This window comes from Chelmon rostratus, chromosome 4 (genome assembly GCF_017976325.1).
Source record: "Chelmon rostratus isolate fCheRos1 chromosome 4, fCheRos1.pri, whole genome shotgun sequence".
Taxonomy (NCBI): Eukaryota; Metazoa; Chordata; class Actinopteri; order Chaetodontiformes; family Chaetodontidae; genus Chelmon; species Chelmon rostratus.
This window is the reverse complement of record NC_055661.1, coordinates 10,667,219-10,694,950: the sequence shown is the minus strand read 5'-3', so window position 1 is coordinate 10,694,950 and position 27,732 is coordinate 10,667,219. Positions and strand designations below refer to the sequence as shown.

General features: G+C 42.9%; 1 protein-coding gene across 1 annotated transcript in view; it reads left to right on the top strand.

Moving 5' to 3' along the window:
• Positions 1–20,395: 20,395 nt before the first annotated feature.
• Positions 20,396–27,732, top strand: part of LOC121605811 (collagen alpha-1(XXIV) chain) — an 89,806-nt gene continuing 82,469 nt past the window's right edge. The window contains exon 1 of the mRNA XM_041935896.1: positions 20,396–20,680. Within this exon, the coding sequence (XP_041791830.1) occupies positions 20,628–20,680 (53 nt within the window). The 5' untranslated portion in view covers positions 20,396–20,627. The remainder of the gene's footprint in view (positions 20,681–27,732) is intronic.

Below are 27,732 nucleotides of genomic sequence, written 5' to 3'. Positions count from 1 at the left end.
AGTAGTCTTTCCCAGTTAAAAATGTTCATCCAGTGGAGATTGTTTGCTACAGTGACACTGCTCAGTCACATCACTGCTGATGATTAAGAGCAGTATTAAAGAAGCTCATCCTTAACTGTCAGTTGAGGGCTATCTTAAGTCAGACTTAGAGGGGCCAGTCTTTGGCCCCATGCACAGGTCAAACACCTACTAAAATACACAAGAGAGACATAAATCTAATGGATATACTGCTCACAGTCTCTCCCTCCCTCCCTGCTTCTCTTCCTGTCCGTCCCTCCATAATAAATCAATAATAACAATATACATACTTCAAATGAGATGTTTTGCATTTTTAGGTGAGCTGGAGGTCAAATGTGCACGAGATTTACTGGAAGTCTGGTCCTAACAGCTCCTGAAGGTGAGAGTTCAACTGCAAGAAAATATTTGCAATTTTTTTTGCCTTTGTTTTGTTTGCCGGCGAATGAATCCTCAGAAATGCTGTTTTGTCCTTTCAAAAAATATGTCTGGGGACATAAATTAGCCCAAAACAAGGATTGGGTATGACTGTCCACCCGTCCTCCTTCCCAGGTCCTCAAATACCAAAGTTTTTGTCATGCCTGACTGCGTCTCATACAGATCCACAAGGTATGTCATGCGATTACAACCCCTGTTTGTTCCCAGTGGAGTTTGTACACTGATCAGTGTGTTTGTTAGCAGCTCATGACTCTGTGTGAAGCTGTAGCTTCTGGGAAGGCCCGAAGGCTGGCAGGTGACTCACATAGATATTCCCCTATTGACAGGCCAGACCTTCGCTGGACTGAAGGGGCACAGTTCTTGGCTTTGAATGTTGAACTTGGTACTTTTCTCCCCTCCAAAGTTAAATCTGTGTCATTTAATATTTTTCACAGTTATAACTCTGAGAGGGACTCATAGAGACATTTCCCTTTCAGTAAGAGCAGTAAGAGCAAAGAAATCTCCATTTTCTTATGGACGTCCTGTCTACGACTCCCCAACCGCCTCAATAACTGGCTGTGGATGTGCAACCTGGCTGTTTATCCTCACTGTCCAGCTCCACTGCAATTAAATAGTTAAATAAACACAATTTGTTTCAAGATTTCTGTGTCTTAACAATTTCGCTGTGAGATCATTCCTGAATTTCCAAATGTGCCACATTGTTGCACTCCTATCAAGAAATTAAACGATTGTGAACAATTTAGTTATTGTTTAATTATGCAATTAAGTTACTCACAAGCAGTCTTACTCTTCCTATTTCCCCTGTCAGGACAGCTTCTCAGTGTTTGTCCTCTGGCCTGTCCCATATACTACTAGGTCAGCATGAGTTTCCATTTCCTCCCATATGAGCTGAAGCTTTCTAATGAATGCATGTTGTTGTTTCTGGCCAGTGTAGAGATGCAATACTCTGAAGAACATGATGGTAAATCCAGCAGGGAGGATACTGTCCTGCAGCTGGTACAGTTGGCCCTTCCTTTGGCTCACGCTTTTTCCCCACAGAGCTTGGCTGTGGCGTGAGAAATTCCCCATGGAGGTGAAAGGCCACACCTCTCCACGTCTCTGTTTAATCAAGCCATTCATAATATCTTGAATGTCTTTATTTTATCCATAGGCTTCAGTTCAGGTCAGGGCTCATCTGCGACAGCACGTCAGTGGGCATTTTGCTCCGTGTTAGCAAATACAGCAGAGGCAAGATGTTTTTGTCTCTCTCTCTCTTCAACTTTCTACAATTAACAAGAGAAGGATGCATAGTAATCCGAGCTAACGAGGACTCTTCCCCTCAATTAACCGCTGTTAGCTGGCAGAAGGTGTCAGATGCCATCTCCTCATATGTTTTGCTAAATCACCTGCATGCTCTCTCTCGAAGGCACGCTGATGTGAGTGATTCTGAGCATTTTTGGATCTTAATTGTAGAAATCCTGTTTTTGTTTCAGATAATTAAACCCAGAGTCCACGTTAAAGTTGCCAAACAACACCTGGATGGTTTGGTGATGTGCTCGTAAAACCCAGGTGGAAGGTATCACTCTGTGATAACTACGCAGGCTGGACATTTTCCTGATACTGTGTTGCAGCCCCTTTTGGCAGCATTCAGCTGTCTCCTCTACTGTCCAATCCCGACCTGCTTCTTTTCTGTACATCCTCCTTTGTAATTGGTTGTAGACTTAGTAAGGAACATCCACAATGAGTTTCCTAAAATATTTTCAGTCTTGATCACTGATTTTCACTTAGATTTGCTTATATTGATGAGAACTAGAAGAGGTTCAACAGACTACCAAAGCAGTTGCAACCTCTGGCTGACTGAGTTGACCTTTGACCTCATGCTTTGTTGATGAAGAGGAACGACACCAGAGGCACAGTGACCTTATAAAGGTTAATGAGAAGAATGATGTCAAGATAATCGTCTGTATTCAGTGATCATCGACATGACGCTTTATGCAAATATATGTTTGGGTATGGATTTTTTTGAGAAGTTTTTGAGTGGTCTTACTCAACATGCAGCTATCCTGCACCGTTCTGTGACCAAACAAGACCAGAAAATTAAATAAATAGGAAGCAACCTCAACTTTCAAAGCAGCACCTGTGGAAATCAAATATGCATGCTCACCTTCTCTTTCAGCATTACTCAGTATGTATATATATATATATATATATATATATATACATCTGTATATCATCTCCCCTCTTATCTTTTTCCCATCTCGCTTTCCATTTGACTCCAACAGTGATACGATTAGCTGGAAAAGGGCTGAGGTGGAAATAACATGTGGTGTCATGACTGGTTGTTTTTTCCCCCTTTTCTTTCCTCAGAGAGAAAAAAGGAGAGTCAGCTGAAGTCAAAAGGCGACGTTCATGTTAAAACACGCAACCTTATATTTATACATGGTGCAGTTGCCTGGATTAGCTAAATTTGCATATTCAGGCTGCACTCATTCGTCATCGGCCCCTCATGTTCATCCTCCTCTCTACTTTCGTTTTAATTCCTTTCCGTTTCTTCTGTTCTCTGTTTATCAGGTACAGGTATCCACAGCCCCATTTCAACCATACAGACACCACTGTGTCATCTCTGGTCACTTAACACTCATTTCAGACCTGAGAGGTGGCATTCTTTGGCTATTACATTAACTCAAGGCTCTGTTTGCCGCGCTGCCTGTTGGGGCTCGTGGCTGGAGGCCGGAACAGGATCCAACCAATGTGGCAAGAGGAGAGAACGAGCAAGAGAGAGAGAGAAAAAGAAGAGACGAGGGGGTTGCTGGGAGAAGGTGTGGGAGATCTGGGTCAAAAGGACAGTTTGCGGGCGAGTGGGGTGGGATGTGGTGCGGGCAGGGGCGGGTGTTGGGGGTGATCATCCCCATCACATGTTCCACGGTGTCCTGCAGCGTGGATGGCTGCGGGATAAGCACACACAGCACACTCAACCCCATGCCCTTCCTGATGCTTTGATTTTCACCGCTCTCCCTCCTCTACAACCTCGCAACCTCCACAACATGCCCATACAGACACCACAAACACACACACACACACACACACACACTGAGTTCCTGACTGTACTCTCAGCAGTTCATTCATACAAAAGCACAAGTCTGAGTGAGGTAGACAGGGAGTTTGTGAGTGGCAGGTGGGTTTTTTTCACTGCCCTAAACTCTATGATGGAACGTCAGAATGATAAATGATTACTGTATGACGCGACCACACTGTCAGTTTTTGGTTGTGGGTCTTCATTGTCTTCATCCATTTTCAACTGTGTTTAAAACACACAAGAGAAAAAGGTCAAACCCAACTTAACCTCTCAGTCAAAAATATTCAACATCTTAGCTACATGCACATCTTATTAACATATAGAAAATGCGTGCTGGAAACTCTCAAAACAATCCCGCCCTCAGTTGTGGCTCTTTTCAATGCTTTTATGTAATGGTGCTGTGATCCGTTACAATTTGAAATCATTATTGTCAGACGATCTGTCTGCAGGCTGTGGTTGTCCACATTTGCATCTTCTGGCTCTTGGCTATCCATTTCCCTTCTAAAGCTTTTAATGGCTGTCCAATTGTGTGGACTCAAGTTCTCCTGAAAACGCTCTAATGTTTCTTTTTCTTTTCCAGATGTAGATATTCTTTAACAGTCATTTTCTTGAAAGCTACACTGAAGGAAAATAGCATTTAACCCCTAAATATTTGCTTTTTGAGAGACGAAAGTTAGAAAATTTACTTTCATACTTCATCAAATAGTGGTCAAATCCAATCTTGTCTATTAGTAACAGACAAGAGAGAGACTTCCACAGGACCTGAAGGGCTGCAAAAATAAACAGTGACAGGCGAGAGTGCTTCTATGATGTTGCGGGCGAGGTTCAAAGCTGTCTGCAGAACAGATCACTGCATGGAAAAGCCTCCCTGTCTGCATGTTCTGCACATGTGAAGAGTGCTTTGAATCAATGCCAGCAGCATCTACTGTTCAAATGCATAATTCAAACGTACGCGGTCACTTCTGACTGCCAATCATCTCTACAAACAGGAGTGGAGGGGGATTCGAGAACTGACAGCCAGGTGGTGAATAAACATTGCTACAGTCTATAAGAGAGGATCTGAAGAACCGAAAAATGACTCTATGACAAATTCTGTGTGTTTCATCTTTTGAGCGTTGCAGTCCTCTGAAGAAATGCTCTGTCAAAGGAAACATCAAAGCTTGATCAAATTTGTTTTTAGCGAATGGGCAAAAAATGTACGTCCTTAAGTCAGACTTGAACCGTCAAATTTAGGGAATTGCATTTAAGGGAAGGGATTTTCCCTTTAACAAGAGGAGGAACGCTGCACTTCAGATATGATGGTTCCTTCCTGCAGGTTATTTATGCTCTGACTTTATCACAGACTGTACTGCATTTTATCAGGAAATATTTAACTAAAAACACACTGATGGGGAAGAACATGTGCATACTTCATGCACAAAGTAGCTCAAAGTCAAGCGGACAATGTGAAAGAATGGCAGAACTTTTCATCTATGGCATCTACTGGGGATTTCTTTGATTTTACAACTAACTCAACAAACTAGACTTGACTATCTTTGCCATATTGGCACGGCTCTATGGATGGCGCTGTCAGTTGGTCTGTCAGTTAGCTGCATTTGGCATGATGTGTTTTTTCCCCTGTGCCTCTACTCTTTATGCTAGGCTAATCAGCTCCTGGCTCTGTCTTCATCCTGAACAGACAATATTGATCTTCTCATCTTATTCTCATCAAAAAACAGCCTTATTTTCCACAATGTCTGACTTTTCATTTAAGCATTAAGATTGACATCAATAATTCTTTTGTTTCTGCAATCTCTAGATACTGAAGGGTTCGGCCCGCGTTCTGCTTTCCATACTGTCTGTTCCTTTGCCAGTCCTTCTGCTGTAGGTCTGCTGTGTGATGGGGCGTGTAGGAAAAGGATTGGGGGCACATTTCACACCTTGGGGGCAGCTTGGTGGGGGGTTGGCAGCGGCTTGATGAACAGAGTGCACCTGGCTGAGAGATGAGGTCCCCAAGCCTCCCTGGTACAGACATGGTTTACAGATCAAAGCAGGGTAATCCCTGCTTCATCCAGTCACTCACTCCTCCTACGCCTTCTCCTCCTTGGAGTCCACGTAGTGTTTCATCTCCCAATCTCCCAACTTACCATCAGGAACTTGCTCTGCTCCCTCAGAAAATCTGCAAAAGGCTCCCTGTGAAACACACCTCATCCTCCCTCCTGTGCTTGAACTACCTGTTTCTCCCGATGCCCATGGTGAACCCTGAAGCCTTGGCTGTGGGATTTTCTGACTCATTAGCTCTGCTCAGTCAAGTGGAGCAGCCTGCAGATTCCTTCCAGCCAAGTTCATCAACCCAGCCAGTGACTCCGACTGCGAGGTGATAAGAGAGAGGGGGCTCCAGCCATCGGACCCCGCCGCGACTTTGTTTAGTGTGAAATGAGATGAGGAGGAGGGGGACAAGGAGGAGCAGGACGGGGAGAAGATGCGAGTGCTAATCAAGCCCTGCAGATGGGTTTTGATGTGTCGGATATGGGCAGCAGGGCAGCGCTGCACCCTAATGCAGTGCAGCGTATTTAACACAGCTTAGCAGTGTAGTTACAGGAGTGTTAACGCCTGTCAGTTATACGACTGCTCGTCTTGGCAGCAGGTGTCTGTTTGACCCTGGGTCTAATGTGCAGACGGTGTCCTGTTGACCTGGACTGTTTGAAGCAATAGGACTAGCAGAGAACAACATGAAAAGAGGGGGAACACCTTTTCACACCGGCATTCTCCAAAGCTTTACTCTTGACCCTAACTGTTAAAAGGATGATCGTTGCTCTCATCACAGGCTCTCTGACATTCGAACATTTGGACGTGTCTGAATAAAAACAATGTCGAAAAGGCTTGCAAGGTTAATTGTTCAGAAGAATCATAACATGTGTAAAGCTTTTTCATCATGACCTAAAATCTCTTTTAGAGGAATGCTCCACCAAAAATCCAGCTTCTGAGCATCGAACACTTAGCCTTTTGTTTGGCATGAAAGATGTCTCTGAAAAGCTTGTAGTTGCTTCTTTTTAGAGGATTTTTCAGCAATTTTGAAATGGGTTTCTGGCAACATGACAAATAGAAGTCCAATGTTCACTCCTCATTTACATGTTTTTGCTTCAGCAACTCGTGAAGTAAATATCCAGCTCTTTGGCTGTTAAATGCTCCACTATGTTCACCAGCTAGATGCTAACTTTGTTTGTCTGTCGTTTGATGTTGAGCAGGTAGCACGCAATTAGGTGTCCAATCCGTTCTATGTTTTATGCAAGTCCTAGAACTTAATAGGAGGATGGTCAGGGTTAGAATAACCCACTGCTCTGTACTGCTCGGGCAGGATGTATGGATCCGGTTGTGATGAGGGTAAATCTGAGCTTTTTTGTTCCATTCCGCTGCAGCTGGAAACATGGTTGATGAGACTGTTGAGAATAAAGTAAAACAGTAAAGTTGTAGGCTGCACAACCAAAACAATGAACTGAAGGCACTAAAACACTCTCAGAGTTGAGGGTAACTGTAGAGTCATATCATATAAGTCAGCCTTTTCACATTTCATGTGTAGAACTTTTTCCATTGTTAATACAAAAATATTGACTCCTGCAGCTTTAAGGTTTAGTTAGATTTATGTAACTTAAACTAGGCTACTTGGTCAAGATTAATGAAAGACTGTGTTCACAAGAAATCAACACTGACAGCTTGCTCTGCTCTAACAATGTCGTACTACTTTGCCCTGAGAGAACAACAACCAACAATCCCATCACCACAAGAGGTCCTTGTCCAGTTAACCTAAATATAGGTTGTTGTAGGCAGTTGACAAATGACCAGTGCTATCGTTTTTCATTCTTTGCAGTTGTGGTTTGAGTGTTTTTGAAACTAGGTCACCATTAGAATCTACTGTAACGATTGTAAATTCAAGATGATGTTTTGTTTTGCAAAGCTTCAAACGTTTCAGAGTTATCTACAGACTATAGACAACAGGCAGTGAGTGCATACTTTTAGATATAGAGAGGCAAAGGAATCCAGATCCTTAGGTGTAAGTCAGTCATTATTTTTCATTCATGATTTAAAACACATATTTTTTACTCTGGGAATGATGTACTGAAGAGGACAGAGATCAATCACACGCCAGTCAGGAGATTCACAGGGTCCCTCTGTTGGACATTTACAGGAAGAACCCAGAGCAGGCTCTAAAACGCTCCCTGTTATGAGGAGACGAGAGCCATGATGCACAAACCTCACAGGTGAGTGCAGCTACTGTACAGCAGGTATGTGATGGCTGGTGCTGATGTAAGTGTTTGAGCTGCTGTATTAGATTGCACACACATTTAGCGATTCAAAGGCAAAGCTTTGCCTGCCTCTATTTGACTAAGCACTACTTGAGCCTTGGTACAGATCAGACCTAAATACAAGTAGAGCTTAAATAGCAAATGGGCCAAGGTGCTGAATAGATCAAATCTCTTCCTCCTAATGGGAGTACTTTCCAGTTTCCTGCTTTGTTTTACCCATTTCAGGACTCTTGCTACCACTGTTGTTCACAAATGCGCGCCTTATTTGTCTTGGCACTGGAGCCATTTTTGCTCAAGAAAAAAACAGGCCAACAACAAGGCTTATACAGATATAGCTCCCTGACAGGGGGAGATCAAGTGTCCTTGTCTCTGTGCTGGAAATAAATGCAGAGGAATTAGAGTGAACAAGCAGCCTCTGGAACCACAGCGTGGTTACTTCCCGCTGAAACACCACTGGCCACACACGACACATGCAGGAAATGAAAATGTTAAGAAACTGCCAAAGAGCACAACATCTTTTTTTGTGTGTGTGTGCTATTTGCATCACGTAACAACTTCGCAGCGCCATCTTGCTTCATTTAGGCACATTCCCAAATATTTAGCGTTGATTTTCCTCCGTGTTCTCCAGAAGAGAAGCAGTCAGTGTGTAAACCCACCAGCAGGCACTTCACAGAGCATGCGGGGCACAGATAATAGCTGGATGCCTTCATCTTGCGTTTCTCTCTTTTTCTTTTTTTTTTACTCACGCCACAGGCTGCTCATTTAGAGGAAATTGTTCACAGATCTTAACTTGATCACTGTCATGATCAACAAAGAGGCTTCTTTCCATTTATTTAACTTTTGGGCTTTGTCACTGACTTCATCCCGTGGTGCTTTTAGTCTGGACAGGTTCATGTTTTTCAGCTTTTTTTCTGTGAAGATACAGATTATCTGAGCTCTGGGACAGACGATTTTGTCATCTGTTTCTACTGTTACTTAAAGTGATTGTGGCTGAACTGTCAATGTAATCATTGAAAAACCCATAACTCACAATGCTGAGGATTTTCATGTTTTAACTTCAGTTAGGGCACTTCCAATTCTGCTTGAAGGAAATGTTTTACTACATATGCCTCTTAAAATGACAGAGACAGAGCATAGCCACATGTTTTCCCCTACTTCCAGTCTTTATTAGCTTTATAAGCTCGATGTAACCTCAGATATGAGAGAGGTGTTGGTCTTCTCATCTAACTCTCAGCAAGAGCGTGAATAAGTAACTATTCCAGTAAAAAGACCAAAACATATATCTTTAATTTCATAAAAGTTTATTTTAACAAGATTTTCATTCACATCATTAAATGTATAAGTCTTATTAGATAACAACAGCTGAATTTTGTTCATATCAAAAGCGCTTAATTACAAAGACAGTTACAAAAGCGCTAATGAAGAATATTGTTTTACAGTAAAATCATTAGATTGAGTTATTTTGAGGAGCATTTGTTCAGTCTCATTACATAATGTAACCACAGCTGACATAACCGAAATCTTGGCCAGGTTAATGTTTGGGTTTCCATCAAGTCTTGTGTCCAGCAGAGCCAGTCAGCTCAAAACAGTCTGGAAGTCATGATGGTGATGACCGCAGGGGTATCTCCGTCTAGACTTCTTGGATAAATCTTTTATTTTCAGGTTTGCAGCAGGATATGTTCCCAGATAGTCATGTTGTTTTAATCACAGCTCCAGTGGGAAGAAGAAGCACGGCGCATGTACGAAACATCTACTCATCTCTGAAAATGAAATGGATAAAGACATGTACTGAGGTGTCCCACTGGGCCACAGGCACGGAGCAATTTATCAACAACTGAGCATTTCAGTGGTGTCAAACATATCAGAGTAATATTAAATCAAAGCCTCAAATATTCAAATATTCAGTAATAGCTTTGTTTGGCAAAAACCTCAAGCAACCAATGTTAAGGGAAAAAAAAATCAGCGAATATGTACGATGGTCGACTAACGCGCTCCATTCAAGTGCTCAGTTTCCATCCCAAAAAGTCAATTATTGAGTCAGGAATCATTTTTGTTGCATTTAACTTACAGTAGTTAACTCAGTCACAACTCATCACATTTAATACATACTGTATGATATCATACTTCAGGGATAGGACAGGATTTAACATATAGATGTTTTGAAAAACCTACAACATGTACATAATACGTCAGTTTCTCAGTATTTTCTGCTTCCCCTTCCTCCGCTGTGTGGTTCTCTGCTCCAAGACCATTTGTTCCCTCTAAAGATGCACATTTCTAGAAACATAGAGGTTATATTTTCATTTTCTACAAAGCCTCAGTAATTTGGTAAAATAGCTGGCCACTGTGGTTTTAGCAAACAATATTCAAACAGGAGGAAATTCATCTGGGACTATTTTCAGATGCAGATTAATATGCATTTGGTTCACTAGTGTGTGTGGCAGTGATTGTGCGACTGAGTTAAAAAAAAAAAAAACTACAGTGTCCATGATTGATGTTAATGTATGAACATGACACCCAGCGCAGCAGCCTGATGTGCTTTTAGCAGTTTTTGGACAGAGGCCAAAACAGGCAATACATGTTAGAAGGACCAGTTCATTGTTGGTTTTGTTCTTTTCCAGGGTTTTGTTGGCAAGACAAACACAGAATTTACCCGTCAACTCAAATTTTTACTGTCAGTTTTGACTTGTTATGGCTTTTTAGTACTTCATACATCTGCTCCACTACAATACAGGGAAATATCTCTTTACTCCACTGCATTTATTTGACAGATATAGTTTGAATGACTTTTCAGATTAAGATTCTGCATTAAAAACATATGACGAGTCATTAAAATAGAGTGCCTTATTATGGATTAAACCAATGGTTACCGACCATTTTGGCTTGTGACCACCTACAATAAAAGCAGTCTAGTCACGGTTCAGATGTTAATAAATTGTTTGAAGTTTTAACAGAGTCATTTCCTCTCTGAACAGATGGTTTCATATGAAGAACTGTTCAACAGGTATCGATTATTTCACAAGAAAATCATACAAAAGTCCAAAAAATGAATGCAAAACAGAACTTTGTTCTCACTGCTTCATTTATCTTGTGATCCTTTGAAGGGGGCCGGACCCTTAGGATGGGAACTGGACTAAACTTTATGTGAAGTAGTATCAGCTGGTTCCATCTCCACCAGCTGCACTAAATTGCAACTTGTTCATCAGTATTAATGATCTAATGATGTCATATAATGATAATCAGTAATTAGTAATTTGATACTTCTGATACTTTAAGCACATTTTTCACTGGTGACACCTTAAAGCAGGGCTTTAACTCATAGTGGAGTGTTTTAACATCTTGGTGTTGGTGCTTTCTTCCACCACTGATCACATTTGGCTTGCACCATATCAGACCAAAGTCTCTTGTATGACTATACTTGCAAATCTGTGCTTGCCAACCCAGAGCTATTCATCTGGACATTTCATTTAGCTCTCCATAGGTCTAGCAATTCAGTTCTGTTATCTCAGAACACTGACCAGGCCTCTTTGACTAGCTCATTCATAATCAAACAAGAGCCAACCCCCCAACCCCAGATGTCATTGAGGAAGAATATGAATGGAGGCCTTCCAGCCAGTTAACTGACGCTGTAGGAAATTCTTAATCTCACGTCTCTTTTAAATCCAAGACGTGACCTAAGACTTTGGTTTTTTATGTCTACGGCCTGGACAGCGTGCACATATGAGGTAACGATGATGAAGTCTTTAGCTGCGAGCCAGCCACGCCAAACCTGGCTGTAACCCTGATAGGAAACATATGAGGTAGTGGTGATTGTCCATCTGTGTCTGGAGCCTGGCTTTTTAACCTGTGTTCTGGCTGACAGGTGGCACTGCTCTGCCCCAGTGGACAGACAAGCTGCAGGGCAGGAAGCCGGAGCTATTTTTTGCCTTGGTGACAGGAGACGGTGACACGGGGCAGCTGATGGATAGAGAAGTGTCTGAGTTTAAACACGGCCTGACATGCAGGGAACAAAAGGTCCTCACCACCCATGAGCTGCTTGAAAAGGAAACGTAGGGCATGAGCTGTTCAGTGGAAGTGGAAATTTACTGTGAAACACAATGGATCTCAGTGTTGTTTTTTCTTTAATGCAGCTATAATCACAGTGTTTTGTAATGCCCATGGATCAAATGCGGATGTGTAATGTGAAAGATGTTGCACTGTGAGGAACCTTCAGATAATTACCTCCAGACTCTGCAGCTCCCTCCATGCACTTGGCTATACAGAGCATTTTAGCATCCTTCAGTTTTGGTTCGGGTTGTTTGGCTCCAGTTAACCCATGGTTCACTACCTGCCCAGCACCAACCATCAAACAGACAAAGCCAGCGACCAGCTGGACAACATATCGGAGCGTTTAGCAGTTTAAGAGCCAGATATTTCCCTCAGGTGTTAGTGGAGACAAAAACAAGAGCTTAAAAGAGAGGGAATGCTGCGTTTGTCAGATGGTAGAAATGTAAGTCCAAACCAATGCTGATGTTGCTCTGCATCTGTTGGACGTGTAAACAACTCAAAAGGCGATAATATGTTAGTGTTGTGTTTACAGCTTGTTTCCGCCTCCAAAAATCGGAGGTTTAAGGAGTAGTTAAACTCTATCTTCTTTCAATTTTACTAGTTTGAGACATATTGCAGAAAATAGTGTTCTAAAGTACCTGATTTTAAAAATGAGTAGCTGCGACAATTTTTGCACATCTTTGTGTCCAAGCCAGTCCTTGCACAGTCTGTGATCTCCTTTGTCCCATTTTTGGCTCCGATGTTGAATCCTTCCTGTTTGTTGTTCATGTCTTCTTCTGCTCCTCCTTGGGGATGTTTTTGTGGAAATCAGGGTTCTCAGCGGGTCCTCCTCTCCTGAAGCGCTAAATGTATGTTGTCCCCCTGCTCGAACTGGGAACAATTTTCTGTGCAGTTGTTTCTAATCTTCAGCAGAACACATTGTTTTTGTGTCTCCGCTCTCCCAAGGAATAAATAGTCAGTCTGTTTTTCATTGTTTATGTTTGAAGTTTTGAGTGGATGCACTTGGGCCTCACAGAGGGTCTGCAGGGCTGCCGCTTCAAGAACAGGTAGGAAGAAAAATGGAGGATGTTTTAATAGAGGGTGAGCAGCTGGATTCACAGGGGCTGTCCACAACTGCTAAAATAGAGATATTAATCGTCAAAACATTCACACATGCAAAAGCCATAAAGCCTGTCACAGAAAAAAAATCTGGATGTTTCCCAGTGTCCTCTTTCTGTGGTTTCTCTGAGCACTCCACCGTTGAAAACTGTGCCAGAGAGTATTTTAAACAGTCAGAGTGTTTGTTTAAACACATTTGGAGTATCAGATGTGGAGTGTATATTCACAGAAAAAAAGTATTAGTTAAAAAGTAGCTTGTCTTTCCGAGATTATCTGAACTTTTCGCCGCTCACGTTGGCTTTATGGCTAAGGGGGCTAAGTCTAAAATCAAAGAGACTTTTCAAAGCCGAAGAAGAAGAGCTCAAGAGGTCACAGATGCCTCTGTTTTCCAAATCCTGTGGAAGTCTGACATGGGAGAAACCGTTTTCACAGAGCCACCATGCTCGAGTCTGGTGTTGTGACAGGTGTCTGTGGTAGGGCTCCTTAGCACCTTTACAAACATCCTAATCTCCCCCTTTGAATCTGTGAGATGATATGAGGGCAGACAAGAGGCAATTGGTGAACTCCATGAATTTTGTTTTTCAGTGAAAAAGGGCCCTCTGCTGAAAGCCATAATCAAGAGATGAATGATGGCCGACAGGCGAGCAGAGAGGGCCGGGAGGGGGCTGACCTGAAAGGTAAAGCGGGCCTGCAGTCAGAGCAGACATGTGAAATATTTCTGTCCCTCTTAAAGAACGGGAGTGGCGGCAGCGAGCTGGCGCGGGTCTTTTCTGGGTCGGACACTTGTCACAGCCGTTGAGGAGGGACGTGTTGCTGAAGCCCCTTGTCTCGGCTGCCGGTACCACCAAGGTCGCTGTTGTGCAGCGCTTCACGGCTGTCTCCTGCTGTCGCGGCAGCACCTGTGTGATCTCCTCTAACAGCCGCTCTGCGTCTGAAACTGGACCCAGCTACTACAACAAACCGCTCTCCAAGTATCTCACTGCAACCGAGTTTAGTTTAGTGCGTGTAAACTGCCCTTCAGATGCTTCCAAATATTATAAAATGTGTGTTTTCCACACATTGTCACAGAAACCATTTGGCAGAGGAAGCTCTCCCGGAGTCATTAACTCCACGGCAGACTTTCCCTGTTAGCTCAGGCAGCACATGTGCTGACGACAAAACTGAGCTTAAAGAAATAGTTTGACACTTTTGGAAACATGATTGTTTCCTCCCAGTCCCTCTAACTAGATGAGTAGATTGATGTCACTGTCAGTTTCGTACTGTAAGTAGGAAGTTATCACCAGCAGGTTGTTAACTTAGCTTAGCATAAAAACTTGGAAATGGGAGGAAACAGCTAGCCTGGCTCTGTCCAAAGGTAATAAAAGCCACCTACGAGCACCTCTAAAGCTAACTAATTAACACACTATATAGTGCAAAATAAATTGCACATGGTCTGGTTTCAATAAAATGTATCAGCCAAACTATTTTTATGCTAAGCTAAGCTAGCCAGTGGCTGCCATTAGCTTCATACTTAGATATACATGGAAACATGACAATGGATCAATTTTCTTATCCAACAAAAAATAAACACAAATGTTTTCCTTTAAATGCATTAATCTGCTCATTTTTATGTCTTTTTTCTTTTTTTCATGGTCAGAGTGAATGCAGGAATTGATGAAATTAATGAAAAGACATAAAATGATATTTGCAGCAACAGGATTAAACCACGACACACGCATGAGGATTCATAAGGCTACATTACAATGTTTTTCTTTGTGGCTTTCTGAATCTCAATCATGATTGTTCAACGCTTTATTCTTGCATGAAGATGATCATGATAAGCCCTGGCTTCACTTTGCATGGAATATATCAGGCCTAAATTACTCGCAGCCTAATGGTATCACTGGAGATAAGAGAGAGCATGCCTTTCAAGCCATTCTCTCAACCCTCTCGAGAAATGAAATGGGATTTTGTATGAGGAACATTGTAGTAAGCAAGCATAAAGCCTCTCTCTGTTCCACAGCCAGCTCCTCAGAGAATTCACGCCAGACAGAGGATCAGCTCCAGAGATGAAAGTGAGGTCAAGGTGGCTTTTTTTCTCCTCCTCCTCCTCCTCCTCCTCCTTAAATCAAGCTTCTTCCCTGGCTCCTCTCCCTTCCTCTCCTCTCTCCTCATCCCAAACTGAGAGCAGACACAGTTCTGGAAAATGAGGGATAATGATGTCAAAGAGGAGCCGTGTTTGCCAATTTTCGGGCAAGTTGGGCCAGGTTGTCTGAATTAAGACTCTTCTCCAGGTGTCTTAACTACCACACGTATTGTGATGGATGGATTATTTGCAATTTTAGCTATTTTATCACAGTTGTATTGCTGCTGTAACGATCTATGTACGCAATAGTGTAGTTTGCTGGTTTGTATAATGCGCAGGGCTGTGCCCATGACCACTGGCCTCACAAGCATTTTAAAGGAAGTTTGGGACATACTCTTGTTTCTTTCTTGTTGTGAGTTAGATGAGAACGATGCTCTGATGGCTGTAAGATAAAGCCAGAGGCAATAGCCAAGATAGTCCAGCTCATGAGCCTATTTCTATATGAATTAAAGAAGATATGTCAGTCAAATTTGAGTGTTCATGCTAAGCTAAGCTAATCGCCTGCTGGTATATTTAGCGTACAGATTTGAGACGAGCCTAGTGAGTTCAAATCAAGAAAGTTGCATTATACAAAATGCAACTCAGACATCTTTCTAAAATCATCCCAACTCTCCTCCCAAGAAGCATCGCTATTAAACATATCTTTATTTTTAAGTATGTCTTATCTGACAGTGTCTCAGCATCATCACGGCAGAATCATTGCTCTCACTTTCCAAGTTTCAGAGAGGCGCTGAATGGAGCAATTCACCTCCAATAATATTACCTTGCCACCGCTCTGCATTGTCAACATGAAAAATGTATAGTCACGTGTGTGTCTGAAAACAGATGTTAGTTATTTATGTTAGTCATTTCTTTTTCAAAGCACATACTTTGAATCATGTATTGCCAAATCCGAAAATGACTACCGACAAGTTAAATGCACTCATTGGCATTTGGATTCTCATCTAAATTAGAGCTTAAGGGTTTGCCCACACATACAGTGGAGCCACATCCCTTCAAATTTCCTCTGGACTCTATTTGTTTCATTTGGAAGCTGCACAATTTTTTCCTTTCCTCCCTTCAGAGAGACACGGGGAAACTATCAGAGTACTCTGGGATGTAAGCTGGATTTAACAACAGGTGATAAATAGTACAAAGAGCAAAAATGTCTGCGTCTTACTCAGCACATTTCTTCTTTTCCTGTTCTCGTTTTCCTGCCAGGCAGTATAGTTCTTTTCAAGTACAGACACTGCTCCGGTTTCCCAGGTACTGTTAATTGACGATGTTAAGGAAACCATAAATTATTTAACATTCGTCTTAAACTGGAGTAATTTATGATGCTGCAACATGTGATTTTGGAAGCCTTTGTAGATGCCAGGGGTTTTTAAAAAGTTGACACAGGGGCTTGTTTTTGTGGGTTTGGTTGACTTCTGCTCAAAATGTGCAAAACTAATTACACACACACACACACACACACACACACACACAAACCCATGTGTTGGAAGTGAAAGGAAGACCAAAGCAACAATGTAAATCATGTTGGTTAATAAATGATAAATAGTTTTCAGTGAATTTAAATGATGATTTGGGATTATGTCCAAATGAACCATCAACTAAACAGGCCCCCGTTTCATGAGCCTTGACTCTAAAATCCATCCAGAGTGCTTAAAAGGCTTCACAACAAAAACCAAAAGCCAAACATGAGGCAACATCTACATGTGCAGTGTGTGTGTTCCTCCTCTGTGCCCCTCTCCGCCCCATTTGACCCCCAAAGAGACTTTCACTTTTCCCCTACACACTCCCAAACTTCCTCTCAGCCCAAACACCCCCTTCACCCTGGACTCCCCGGGCCCCTCTCTCCCAGCTCTCCCCTGGTCCCTTAAGCTCTGTGAACCACCTCGCTGCACACACACACACACACACGCTCTTACATGGAGCATTGTTGCAGCCATCGGTCGTTCCGTATTCCACCATCTGTTAAGCACTCTCCCAGCTGTTGCCCACTCTCTCCTAGCTCGGCAAAATAACAGCCCTGCGCGCCGGTGACACGCACGCAGAACAGAAATTACACAGACACAGGGCCATGTCCGCTAATTAGTGACGGAGCCATGTTTAACGTCTAGCCAGTTTGCAGGTAGAGTCAGCTGTCAACCTGCTCGTACAGACACATGCCAGCAAACTGCTTTCCCTCAGTCAGATTCATGGCAGACGATTACTGATGAGCTGTTTATCTAATGAGGCACGCTTAACCAACCGTGTCTGCAGCATTATGTTGAGAAGAATGCACGTACAGCAGGAGCTCAAAAGCACATTTTTATTACGTCTACTGGCTGCTTACGAGACAACATTTTGTTTTACGCTCAACCAACCGCACAGCCTTCCCTCTTCCTCTTCCACTTTCCTTTCCTGTTTCTTTCCCTCTTTAACCAGCCCGGTTGACTTTGGCTTCCCTCTGGCCCTGCGAGGCCGAAAGTTTCCACACAACCCACATTTACAAGATGTTGCTGTCCTGAAAGACAATACTCTGGCCAGGACATGGTGTTTGAATTCAGGCCTTCCAGTGGGAAGCTCTGAGGCTGAAATCATGCATGTGCAGGTAGGAGTACATGGGGCTCCTGGGACTGGGGCCAGTGACACCCCAAATTAGGTACAGACTTGTACATAAGGAACAGAAGAAGAAAAAGTCAGCCTAATTGTTTCAGATTAATTATCTGTTGCCTGTTCCTTCCACATTTTTTCTTAGCAATTTCGGTACAGCAAAAAGCCAAGGTGAAATGGACACGTGCTCTTCATGCATTATGTAATATCTGATCATATGAAAGGGCAGCATATGGTCTGCGAACACATGCTGCTCTGATCGTGATCCTGTCTGGTTTTCATGTGCTTATAAAACTCTGCAGTCATTGTCCGAAAACACTGGCCCATTGACTGCCACGGCGATCCTGGCTCGATCACCACACATTTGTTGACCAACTCGTTGAGTAAGATATGAAACCACGAGAGGGGAATACCACATGTTTCAGGAGGGGGTCAGTGTACACTCATCTGTGCCTGCCCACTCCTCATAGGAGACGCCAGTCACTCTTTGGGCCTAATGTTCTGGTGCTTGGTGCACAATGGACTGATTAGCACACATCTGGACATGTGAAAAAAAGAGAAAATTCATCTTGAAAAGTTTGCTGTAAATCTGCGTGCGTATTTGGCTGAAGTAATTTTATGGCATAATGTAGTAAAACGTTTTATAGAACCTTTTAGCAGCATGAGAGGCCCTGTATCAATAATAATTTCATCAATGTGACACATGCTTGGATTCGGACTTTTCCAAATATTTACCAGTCAGCAAATGGCAAATGCTCCACTTCTCTAAGAGAGATATTATTTAAGCCTCCAATGTCTAAGTCAGGGTTTTGCTACAAGCTGATCATGTAATTCATTTGTTCACGATGTTGATTCATGGTCCTGTCAGAGAACCAGCATCTCAACATTTTTCTCTCCTGGAAGTGGAAGAAAACATCTGGTCGAAGCATTGCTATCCCAAGATGCTGGCTGATGGCAAAGCCAGCGAGAGAGAGCAGGAGAGGGAGCGCAATCCCGTGGAAGTGCTTCCTCCTCTGAGACAACTGTCTTTGATGAAGAGGGGGAAGAGAGTTTGACCCACCTCTGCACACACACACACACACCTTTGCAGCACACAGAGTCGCAGATGCCTTGTTTGCAGGCACCATGAAATGAACAGTCTTTATTTACCTCACTGTTTAGTGGCTGGCAGGCCTGCTTGGTTTCCATGTCACTTTGACCTCTCTTGCATTACTCCTTGTTTGGACATTGTGACTGCTCACTGTAACTGTCCTGCTGTTTTCAGGTTAAGAAACCCTGAGCTCCACCTGGGATTACAGGCAGGAACTGCTCTGTCTCCTAGTTGCATCCCCCCCAGTTCCCTAAACTGCAAACCATATGGACTCCCTCTCTGTCCTGGCTGAGGACGTCTGGAGGAGGATGCTGGTGTGTGTGTGTGGACCCACAGAGCTCTGTTTGCTCTGGGTTAATGGGTTAACCTTGATCGCGAGTGGTGGAAGTGGGTTAAAGCTTGTTTATTTGGGAAAAACCGCTGAGCGAGATAAAGAAAAGAAACGGTGACATTTTCAAAGGGAAAACACGCCGATGTGTGTGTTCAGGTTACAAAGAAAGGTTATTTCCAACTAATCAGTGCCAGAGCAAAAACGTTTTATGATAAACACTGGAAGGGTTTATACACTAATAAATCTGTGTTTGTGTAAGTCTCGTCAGATGGAGCTGATGGAAAATCCGATCCCCTCAAGCTACATGGCGTACTGCCTAACCTGGTGAACCTTCATGTTTCATAGTCTCAGACCTGCTCAGGATCATGTGAAATGGTGGTCTGTAGCATTACTGGTGCTGATTTCATGTGAGTACAAAATGTGGTTAATAGGAGGCCCTATACTGTAAAATGTCATTATTTTGGATGCTGGCCAGAATGACCAGAATGTTTTATATACAGCACCACCACATACACCCGCACAGCGGTGTGCATGCACTGTTGCATCTTTTTTACACCTAAAGACTTTGTCACTTACTTGTTGTGGCTTATCTTCATACTGCCGAGTGCATCTAATCATGCTTCAGAGCAAAATGGGACTCCGCCCCAACTGTTCAGGAGAATTATCCTTAAGTGTTGTAAGCTAGTCCTGATAAGATTTGCCCAATGCTGGATAACTCTTCCCATTATACCAGCACAGCAGTGCCTAGAGCTGCAGCACCTGGCAGATTTGCTTGTCAGCAAACAACGTGAGGCTGTTCCTACTGATCTCTTCTATTTTTCCCTTACAGTGTTGCAGAGTGCACTGTCAGTAAGTGCATGTGTGTGCCTTTGCAAGCAAGTTCATGCTACTTTTTTACAATCAGAGCATGCCCTCCCTGCTCTGCTGAGTATACAGTAGACATACACACTGTACTGCATTGATGCGAATACAGTAGTCACACCAGACAAAGGGCATTGATGAACACAAGCCAAACGTCTGTCCGTGATGTCACGAGTCGGTAAGTGGTGAAATCCAACACCACCAGCTGGTAGGAGTTGTGTCGGGGTGAAGACGGGTCCCCTTGCATCAGTGCAAGTCAAGGCACATAGCAGAAACCACCGCCTGGAGGGAAAGCCGCGCAGAGCTGGATCCGCTGTCGTGTTGGAGACCACTCAGAGAGACGCAGCCGAGCTCCCACTCTCTCTGTCCCCCCGCAGCAGCCGAGTCAACACCGCAGCACGCCGACTAGCCGCTCTCCACGCGAACTTCTTTCTATGCAACCGTTGCGCGTCTCCGCTTTGGATAGAAATAGCCTGATCACTGCGCGCCGCAGAGCGCAAAGGATCTGAGGAGCTCAGGTTTGAACGCGCTGGAGAGATCTCTCCTCCGGACTGCAGTACGATGAGGAAACTCTGAGGTGGCATTACTCCGACGTCCACTTCACGCTTTCCTTGGCTGTTGCCAGAGGGTTAGCCCATGAGCAGGTATCCCCTTGAGTGTGATTCTGTTTTCACCCAGATCTCTGCTGCCTGGACAAATGCATACAAATGCATTTAGGAGCTCAACGGACAAGGAGTGGACACGTTTCCGCGGCAGCAACGTAAGTGAGCGTTTGGTTAAATGGTATGCAGATGTGAGGCTACCTATGCGCGTTTGTGCCATTGAAACTGTTCCCAGAACAGATTTTTCATATGGCAACAGGGGGGCTTATTTCTGTTCTGGTTTGTTGGCATCTTTCCCTGACAGGGCCGCCAACTAACTAAACAGAGTCCTTGCAGCTAACTAGTAAGTTCTTGCCACCAAAACGTGACTGGAAGTATTTTCATTCAATCCATATGATAAATGCATTGAGTTTAGTATTGGAATCATTGGTCTCTATTATTATTGCTTTTCATTATAGGATATTTTTCAATTAAATCCCTTGTTTTGACTTTTCATTCTTCAGTTCTGCATAATAATCATAGAAACTACAGCACAGCTGAACATATGGACTCTGCTCCCCAGTCATTCCCAGATGATACCTGTACTTTTCCATGACTGCATGTGTTGAACATTTGACAGCGAACTTCTTTCTTTATTCCTAGTTGATCTTGATAAATGTAGCTGCCTGCTGACAGTAGTAAGTGCAGAAGTCTTGGCTTTGAACTCGCCATATGAACATGCAGCCTGAGCCCTCCAACACTCTAACATGAATACCATGTGAGCCACCGCTGATCCCCCTTCTTCTTATTTATCTTTCGCTCACATAGCTGTGATAAGCCGAGAAATAAACAGTCGAGCATGGAGAGAGAGGGGATGAATGAGAATGGCCTGGAAGCAATGGTGCTTATTCAGCATGTCAGTTGGGATAAATCATTGTTATACTGTATGACGGTATAAGCAGCAGAGCAACTGTGAAGGACTCAACATCTTGCAGATTATTCTCGAAGTGTTTAGGCTTTAAATGGAAAATATGTATATTTAGTGCCTTTAAACCTTAACATTCCTCATGGAAGTGTTTATTATTGACATCCTGCATGCAGGTTTTGTTGTCCTGCTACATTCAGCTGGGACTGTGGCCAGAAATGTGCACTGCTCCATAGGCAACTTAACAGGAAATGTATTTTTTTTCTATCAGAAGTGAGTCCAAGTTGTCTGTATTCCATTAAGAATCCCTTCCAGATAAGATCTAAAAAGAGCTGGTCACACAATGCATTCTGTTGTTCTCTGCAGATAGTGTTTGCTCCATGGAAAACAAGGTGGACCTGAAATCCTGAGAGGTCCCTTTTTTTTTGTCCTTGCGAGTGAAAATGAAAGCCTTATGGGAGAACTGAGTTGACTGAGAACAAGTGTGGCCTCCCTTGAATTTGCTGGGAGAGTTAGTGTGTATGCATCAGTGGTTAACTGGCTCCTGAGCTCCAGACAATCACCCACTGTTGCAGGAATGGCTGCTCCATTGCTGGCAGTGGTTGGACTGTATAGCTGCAGAGACTCACTTACTGTACACTTGATTGAGAGCATGCTGTCTCCTCAAGGATGGCAGATGATGCAAGTTTGAGGAAGTGGAGTTGGGCATTGCTTAGTTCACTGGAGGAGGAGGAGGTCTAGACTAATGGCTGATAAAAATGTTTTTCATGACGTGTTAATGGCACCAAGTAAGTCTTTTGCGCTGTGGCTACCTTAAGTCCACAATACGCGTTCATTTCTTTTACACGACGACACACGATTACATTTGGTTTGATTGTGTGTGTGCTGCACCTGTGCATTAATGATGTGTGTGGTCAGTGCATTGTAGCTAAGGTGTTGGATACATGGTTCCTTCTGTTATTCTGAGTAGGGCACCCTATTGGTAATGGGGCATAACACTTACAGAAAGTAGGCTACTACAGTCAGGCTACATTTACGTGACGATGCAAATATCAACATACACACTCCTTATTTGACTGGACCACGAACAAGTCTACTGTCCTCCTCTACTCGAGAAGATACAAGGGACAATGTTTTGTCCCTACTGTTCAGCTCTTGTTGTTACATGAATTACACGAAGACTGTAGTTTGCCATCGCACCTACTGCCTTTAATATGACCTCTCTTATTTTGTTTTGTTGTCCATGCGTGCTAGCTGAAGAGCCACTTTGTAACACATTGTATTTTGCTTTTCACTGAATGTTTGGCCCAAAAGAGTCAGTTGAATTATACTCGGGTGGTACAAGAGGAAGCTTAAAGGAGCAGTGCACCCAAATTTCTGAATGACCTGTCGGCCTGCTCAGCCTTGAAAAATAATGCACGGTGGGATCACAGCCTGCCCACCTTCTCGCTGCAGTGAACTCACCTTCTCCACACCGGTGTCTGTGGAGACTCTGGCCTGGCTGTGTGAGTGATTGTATTTAACCCTCCTAACATCTGCAGGTCCCCCTGCGACAAGAAAAGGGCAAACCAATAAAGGCCAGTGGAAGTTTACTCACAGCCCTTTGTCTGCTCGCTGTCTTGTGGACTAAGTCAATCTTTACTCTGGTCTGCAGTGACCTCTTGACTCCAGTCACCCTCCTGAGTGAGCACAAACATGCACCACGCTCGGCTCTTTGTCAGAAAAGAAGCATGACGTACTGGTCCTAGAAAATGCATTTTTTCTTATTCAATGAAAGATTGCTTTGATTGCTGACCCTGTTTGCGCTCTGTGTTCTATAAAGGCTGCTGGTGCTTATTTTCATATGTTTTGGAAATGTTCTCCAGTGGCCAGATTCTGGGAAATGGATGCCTCTAACCTTTCCGATATGTTAGAGATTAGCATGCCTCACTCTTCCGTTATATTCTTTCTAAATTATCTGTCCAAACTTGGCTTGACGCTGATCATAAAGGGAGTGCTATTAGCTTGGTCCTTATCATGTACTTTAAGCTATTGACATCTCTTGTTCTCGTGGGCTGTTTTTGTCTTGCTTTTTTCCTTCCTTCTTGTTACTCATCAGATACTGATTGTGTACACTGCTACTCATTTTGAGAATGACTTTTTTCCCCATTGTTTATGCATGAAATTAAAAAAATGATCACAAAAAGAAGAAAATCAGCTTTAGATTTATATTTTTCTTCATTTGTTGTAGTTTGGAAACGCGTCAGATCTGGAAAGTGTTCTTGGCCACGGAGGAACATCAAGTAGGCAATTGAAACCTGGAAACTTGTTGACCTGCTAATTTTGGCTGACTTGAGAAGAAGACAAGCCCACTTAGTGCTTCCATCATGAAGTAATTATGATCAGGACACAGGTGCTAAAGCTGAAACCTGGCCAGCAGGAACAGACATTGGCCGTGGATCTGTTAGTTGTTCGTGTCCAGTAATGTGCTGCTTGAGACTGAGGAGCAAAAAGCGTGCAGGAACAGGACACCTGATTAGCAAGGATGTTTTCATTGAGAGAAATATCAGCTTCTTCTCAGCATGTGAACAATGTGTGTGTGTGTGTGTGTGTGTGTGTGTGTGTGTGTGTGTGTGAGAGAGAGAGAGAGATGCTGGGTCTTAACATGATGGGATACTGCCTATATGACGGATGTAATTTTTCAGATGTGTGATTTATTTCTCTCACAGTTTGACGTCTTGGCAAATGGACGTCCATTATGGGCCTCAGTGCAGCTCCTCAGAGCGCTGTGTCAGTTCATGTGCTGGAGGTATTGCTTTCCCTCTGTTTTGAACTCCACTCCATTTAAAACTTGTGCTCAACTGAGCCACATTTTTCCCAAGGGGACAAAAAGCAGTGGAGGTTAGGCAAACGCTCTCTCTATAAACCTCAATTTTCTGAGTAATGACTCTTATGTGGAGCACTTCTAAAGAGTGCTAAATCTACTGTTGTGATTTTCTGAAGGAAACAATCTCTTCAAAGTCAACAGAGGGGATGAAATGGGATGGAGCGGTCAAGGGGTTTGTTTAGATGGTCCAACATGTCCTTACAAATCACAGAACCTTTCCACTAAAGGCAAAAGAGCCGCTGTTGGCATTGTACGGGATTTTTACCCCCAACACAGATCAACAGCAGTTTCATTCGTCTCCCTTCCTTTTTGGTTTATTCCCTCAAGAAGTTAAACATTTCAGACTTGTTTAGGTGGATTAACAGCTTTGCATGCTTTGTTGCTACTAATGGATTTGGTAAGCAGCCTGCCAAATTAGACAGTATACTGTGAATGTCACTGCTCACAAAGTCGCGCCCTGACAGACATCGATGATGAACGTAAGAAAATAGTTTCCCTTTCCTTATGATGATTGTAAACAGAACTTAAATGAGCTTGCTCCTATTTGCCAAGCTAAACTGAGCACTCTCCATTTGCTTGTCTCAGCCTTTTCCACAGTTGAATGAACCATTGTTAGGGATCCAAGCTAATTTTGAGGGGAGAAAGGCAAGACCTGCTACCTCTGGAATGATTCATTGCATAGGGGAGTTTTAAGTTGTGATTATTTATAGTCTTGACGTGACACCCACTCCCCACATAGTGGTATTTCCCTTAGTCAACAGAGCAGTGTTTGGGGAGCTTTGTCTTGCTTTCAGCAGTCTTTTCCATTAACTGCAAGGACTGGAAAGCATGTCATAGTGTGCTGTCACTTAGACAGGGATTTACCTCAGGATTTAATAAAGAAACTGCAAAACTGGGGGCTGTGCTTGTAGCCTGGATATGAGTCTAAATCTTTGTAATGAAATAAAAAATGTCAAAGGCAGTAAGATATATAAAGTGTACCAACCGATGCTGTGACAAAAGCATGACAAATGGCTGGATTAAGGTGCTAGAAAGTTCCCACCACGTGCGTTTACGTCACTGTAGATGTGCTGAAGGGATGACCTGAGTCTCTTTGGCAGCAGAGCCTCAGGGATGCCTTAAATAGCTCTGAACAGGGAGACTGTGTGACAGACAGGCAGAAAAAAGCTGTCTGAATCAGCATCAGATGGCCCCACTTGACTCTCCAAAAGGGAATGTTAAGTGTTATATTTAGTTTTTTTTTCTTTTTTTGGTCTACTTTTAAACCCTGCCAACTTTAAAGCAGAAGCAGCTACTCATTGGCTTTATGAATGTCAGTTTTACCCTCTCTAAACAGATGAATGATTGTAATCATATATTCCCCCCTTTGTTTTCCTCTATTGCTTTTTCCGGCTTCGGGGGTAAGTCTGTGTTCCCGGCTGTGGAATGTCACACCACTTTCCCGATGGGGAACAGGTGACGGGCACAGCTCAGAGTGTTTCTACTTAGAGTCTTTTTCTTTCCTGCCTACTCTTGCTGGCTTCCCCGTCTCTTTCTCTGTCTTTTGCTGAGCTCTGCGGGGCCACATTGCTTCGAGAAAACAAACATGGGTGCCTGTCTGTGGCTTTCTGTCAAACAGAGCCGCATAAACACTGGTAGCCTCTTCGGCAGTCCTCAAAGACCATGAAGGAGAGATGTTTGTAAGACAGCCACCATGCTATTGGCAGCCATCACACTCACACAACAATCCCTAAAGGTTTAAGGTGTGACAGCAGCCTGTGATTGATCGCACTCTTTTGGGCAGTCCTCCGTAGCTGCATATTAAAATAGCAGGACATTATCACACTAGTTGCCAGAAGCCACTTTAAGTTGTGTCAGCAGCTGTTACTGTGTGCACGGCTGTCGATGTGATTGATTCAGTTTGAACGTGCAGGCCAATGCTTTGAAGCTCTACATGATAAATGTTCTGCCAAGCATGTCCTGGGTTGTAGTTGTAGGAGAAACAAGATGACATGACTTAACCTCTGTAACGCCTGGACCACTGTTTAAAGCCTAAAATCTAAAAATCCCTCAATATTTCAGTTTCCTCCACATTTACAAAATAGTTGCTAGTTATTTAATTTTTCAGTTCAGGTTTGGTGGGTTTGATGTATTTGGTGGTTTTATTTGGTAGTATGACATCAGATGCACATCAGAGGAGAACATGCAGGAAGCAGGAAAAATACCACCTCTCCTAATCACCTGAAGTGTGAGCAATGTACAATTCTGCACCAAGATGTCTAAAAACACAAATCCATCTCAATCAATCACTCTCTGAGGAGCTACATATTATTTTACGTGGTATTTTACCATTCTGTGTAATCAGTATGAATGGGCTACATTATTTTTTAACACTAAAAGTGTCACATTTCCGGCAGTTGAAGACACATCTCCATTCTCTGCTTTATCACACCTCTGCTAGTTGTCAATGTCAGGAAATATTACATTGAGCATTATATTGGTAGGATGGTGTGGCTGTATATCAGTGATGACAGAACATGTTCTGCCATCCCTGCTGTTGTTTTAGATACACACTAACCATGCAACCGGGAATAAAGACTGAAAACGTGGGTGTAGTTGTACATAGTGGTCTGTACAATCCCTGGATTCTCAGTGTGTGCTTTCTTGAGCCAAAAAAAACAACAAACAAACAAAACAACTTTACACTTTACGTGCATTTTAGTAATTAATTAATGACTATCTGAAATATTTTATTTTACAGTTAAATTGACTAAACCAAATATCCATTAAATCTGTGTACAATTTTGAGTAATTGTGTGTATTAACAGGAGTGGTGCTGTATTCTTAACAGACAAATAGAAGAAGATGGACAGAGCAGGCCTCATATGAAAAAAGCACAATGGGAAGCTAGATCATTTTATACTGGGTTTTAATGCACATGCATGCCAGTTAAAACTGGTGTAAGCATATCCTGCAAGTGGAAAATCTCATTGGAATAATAAAAAAAACAAAACAAAACAAATGCCAGTGCAAAGTGTAAATGTACACTTTACATTTCTTTGGCCTTATCCTGACTGCACATCCTAAGGGCTGCCCTCTAGCTACATGGTGGGCAGTGCCACCTAGAGGTGGGGTCAGTGAGGGTCAAAGGACTGAAGTCCTGTGAATCTGTTACAGTCAGGTCACAGTATGCCTATTTTATCACTGTGTGTTTAGTACTGTTTGAAATGCAAAAGAAGTCAAGTAAAATTAGTGAAATATAAGTTAAGTAATGTGTTTATTTCAATTGTAGGTGTTTGACAAACAAGATGTTTTTCATTTATCTGTTTTTCGCATGATGACAGTTTCATAAGGAAACTTTCAAAAGCATTAGTAGCATGAAGATGTGGTTTGTGCATTGCTATATAACAGAATATGTAGCTAGATCACTGTCATCATGTGCATGGTATTTGTGGCTTTTC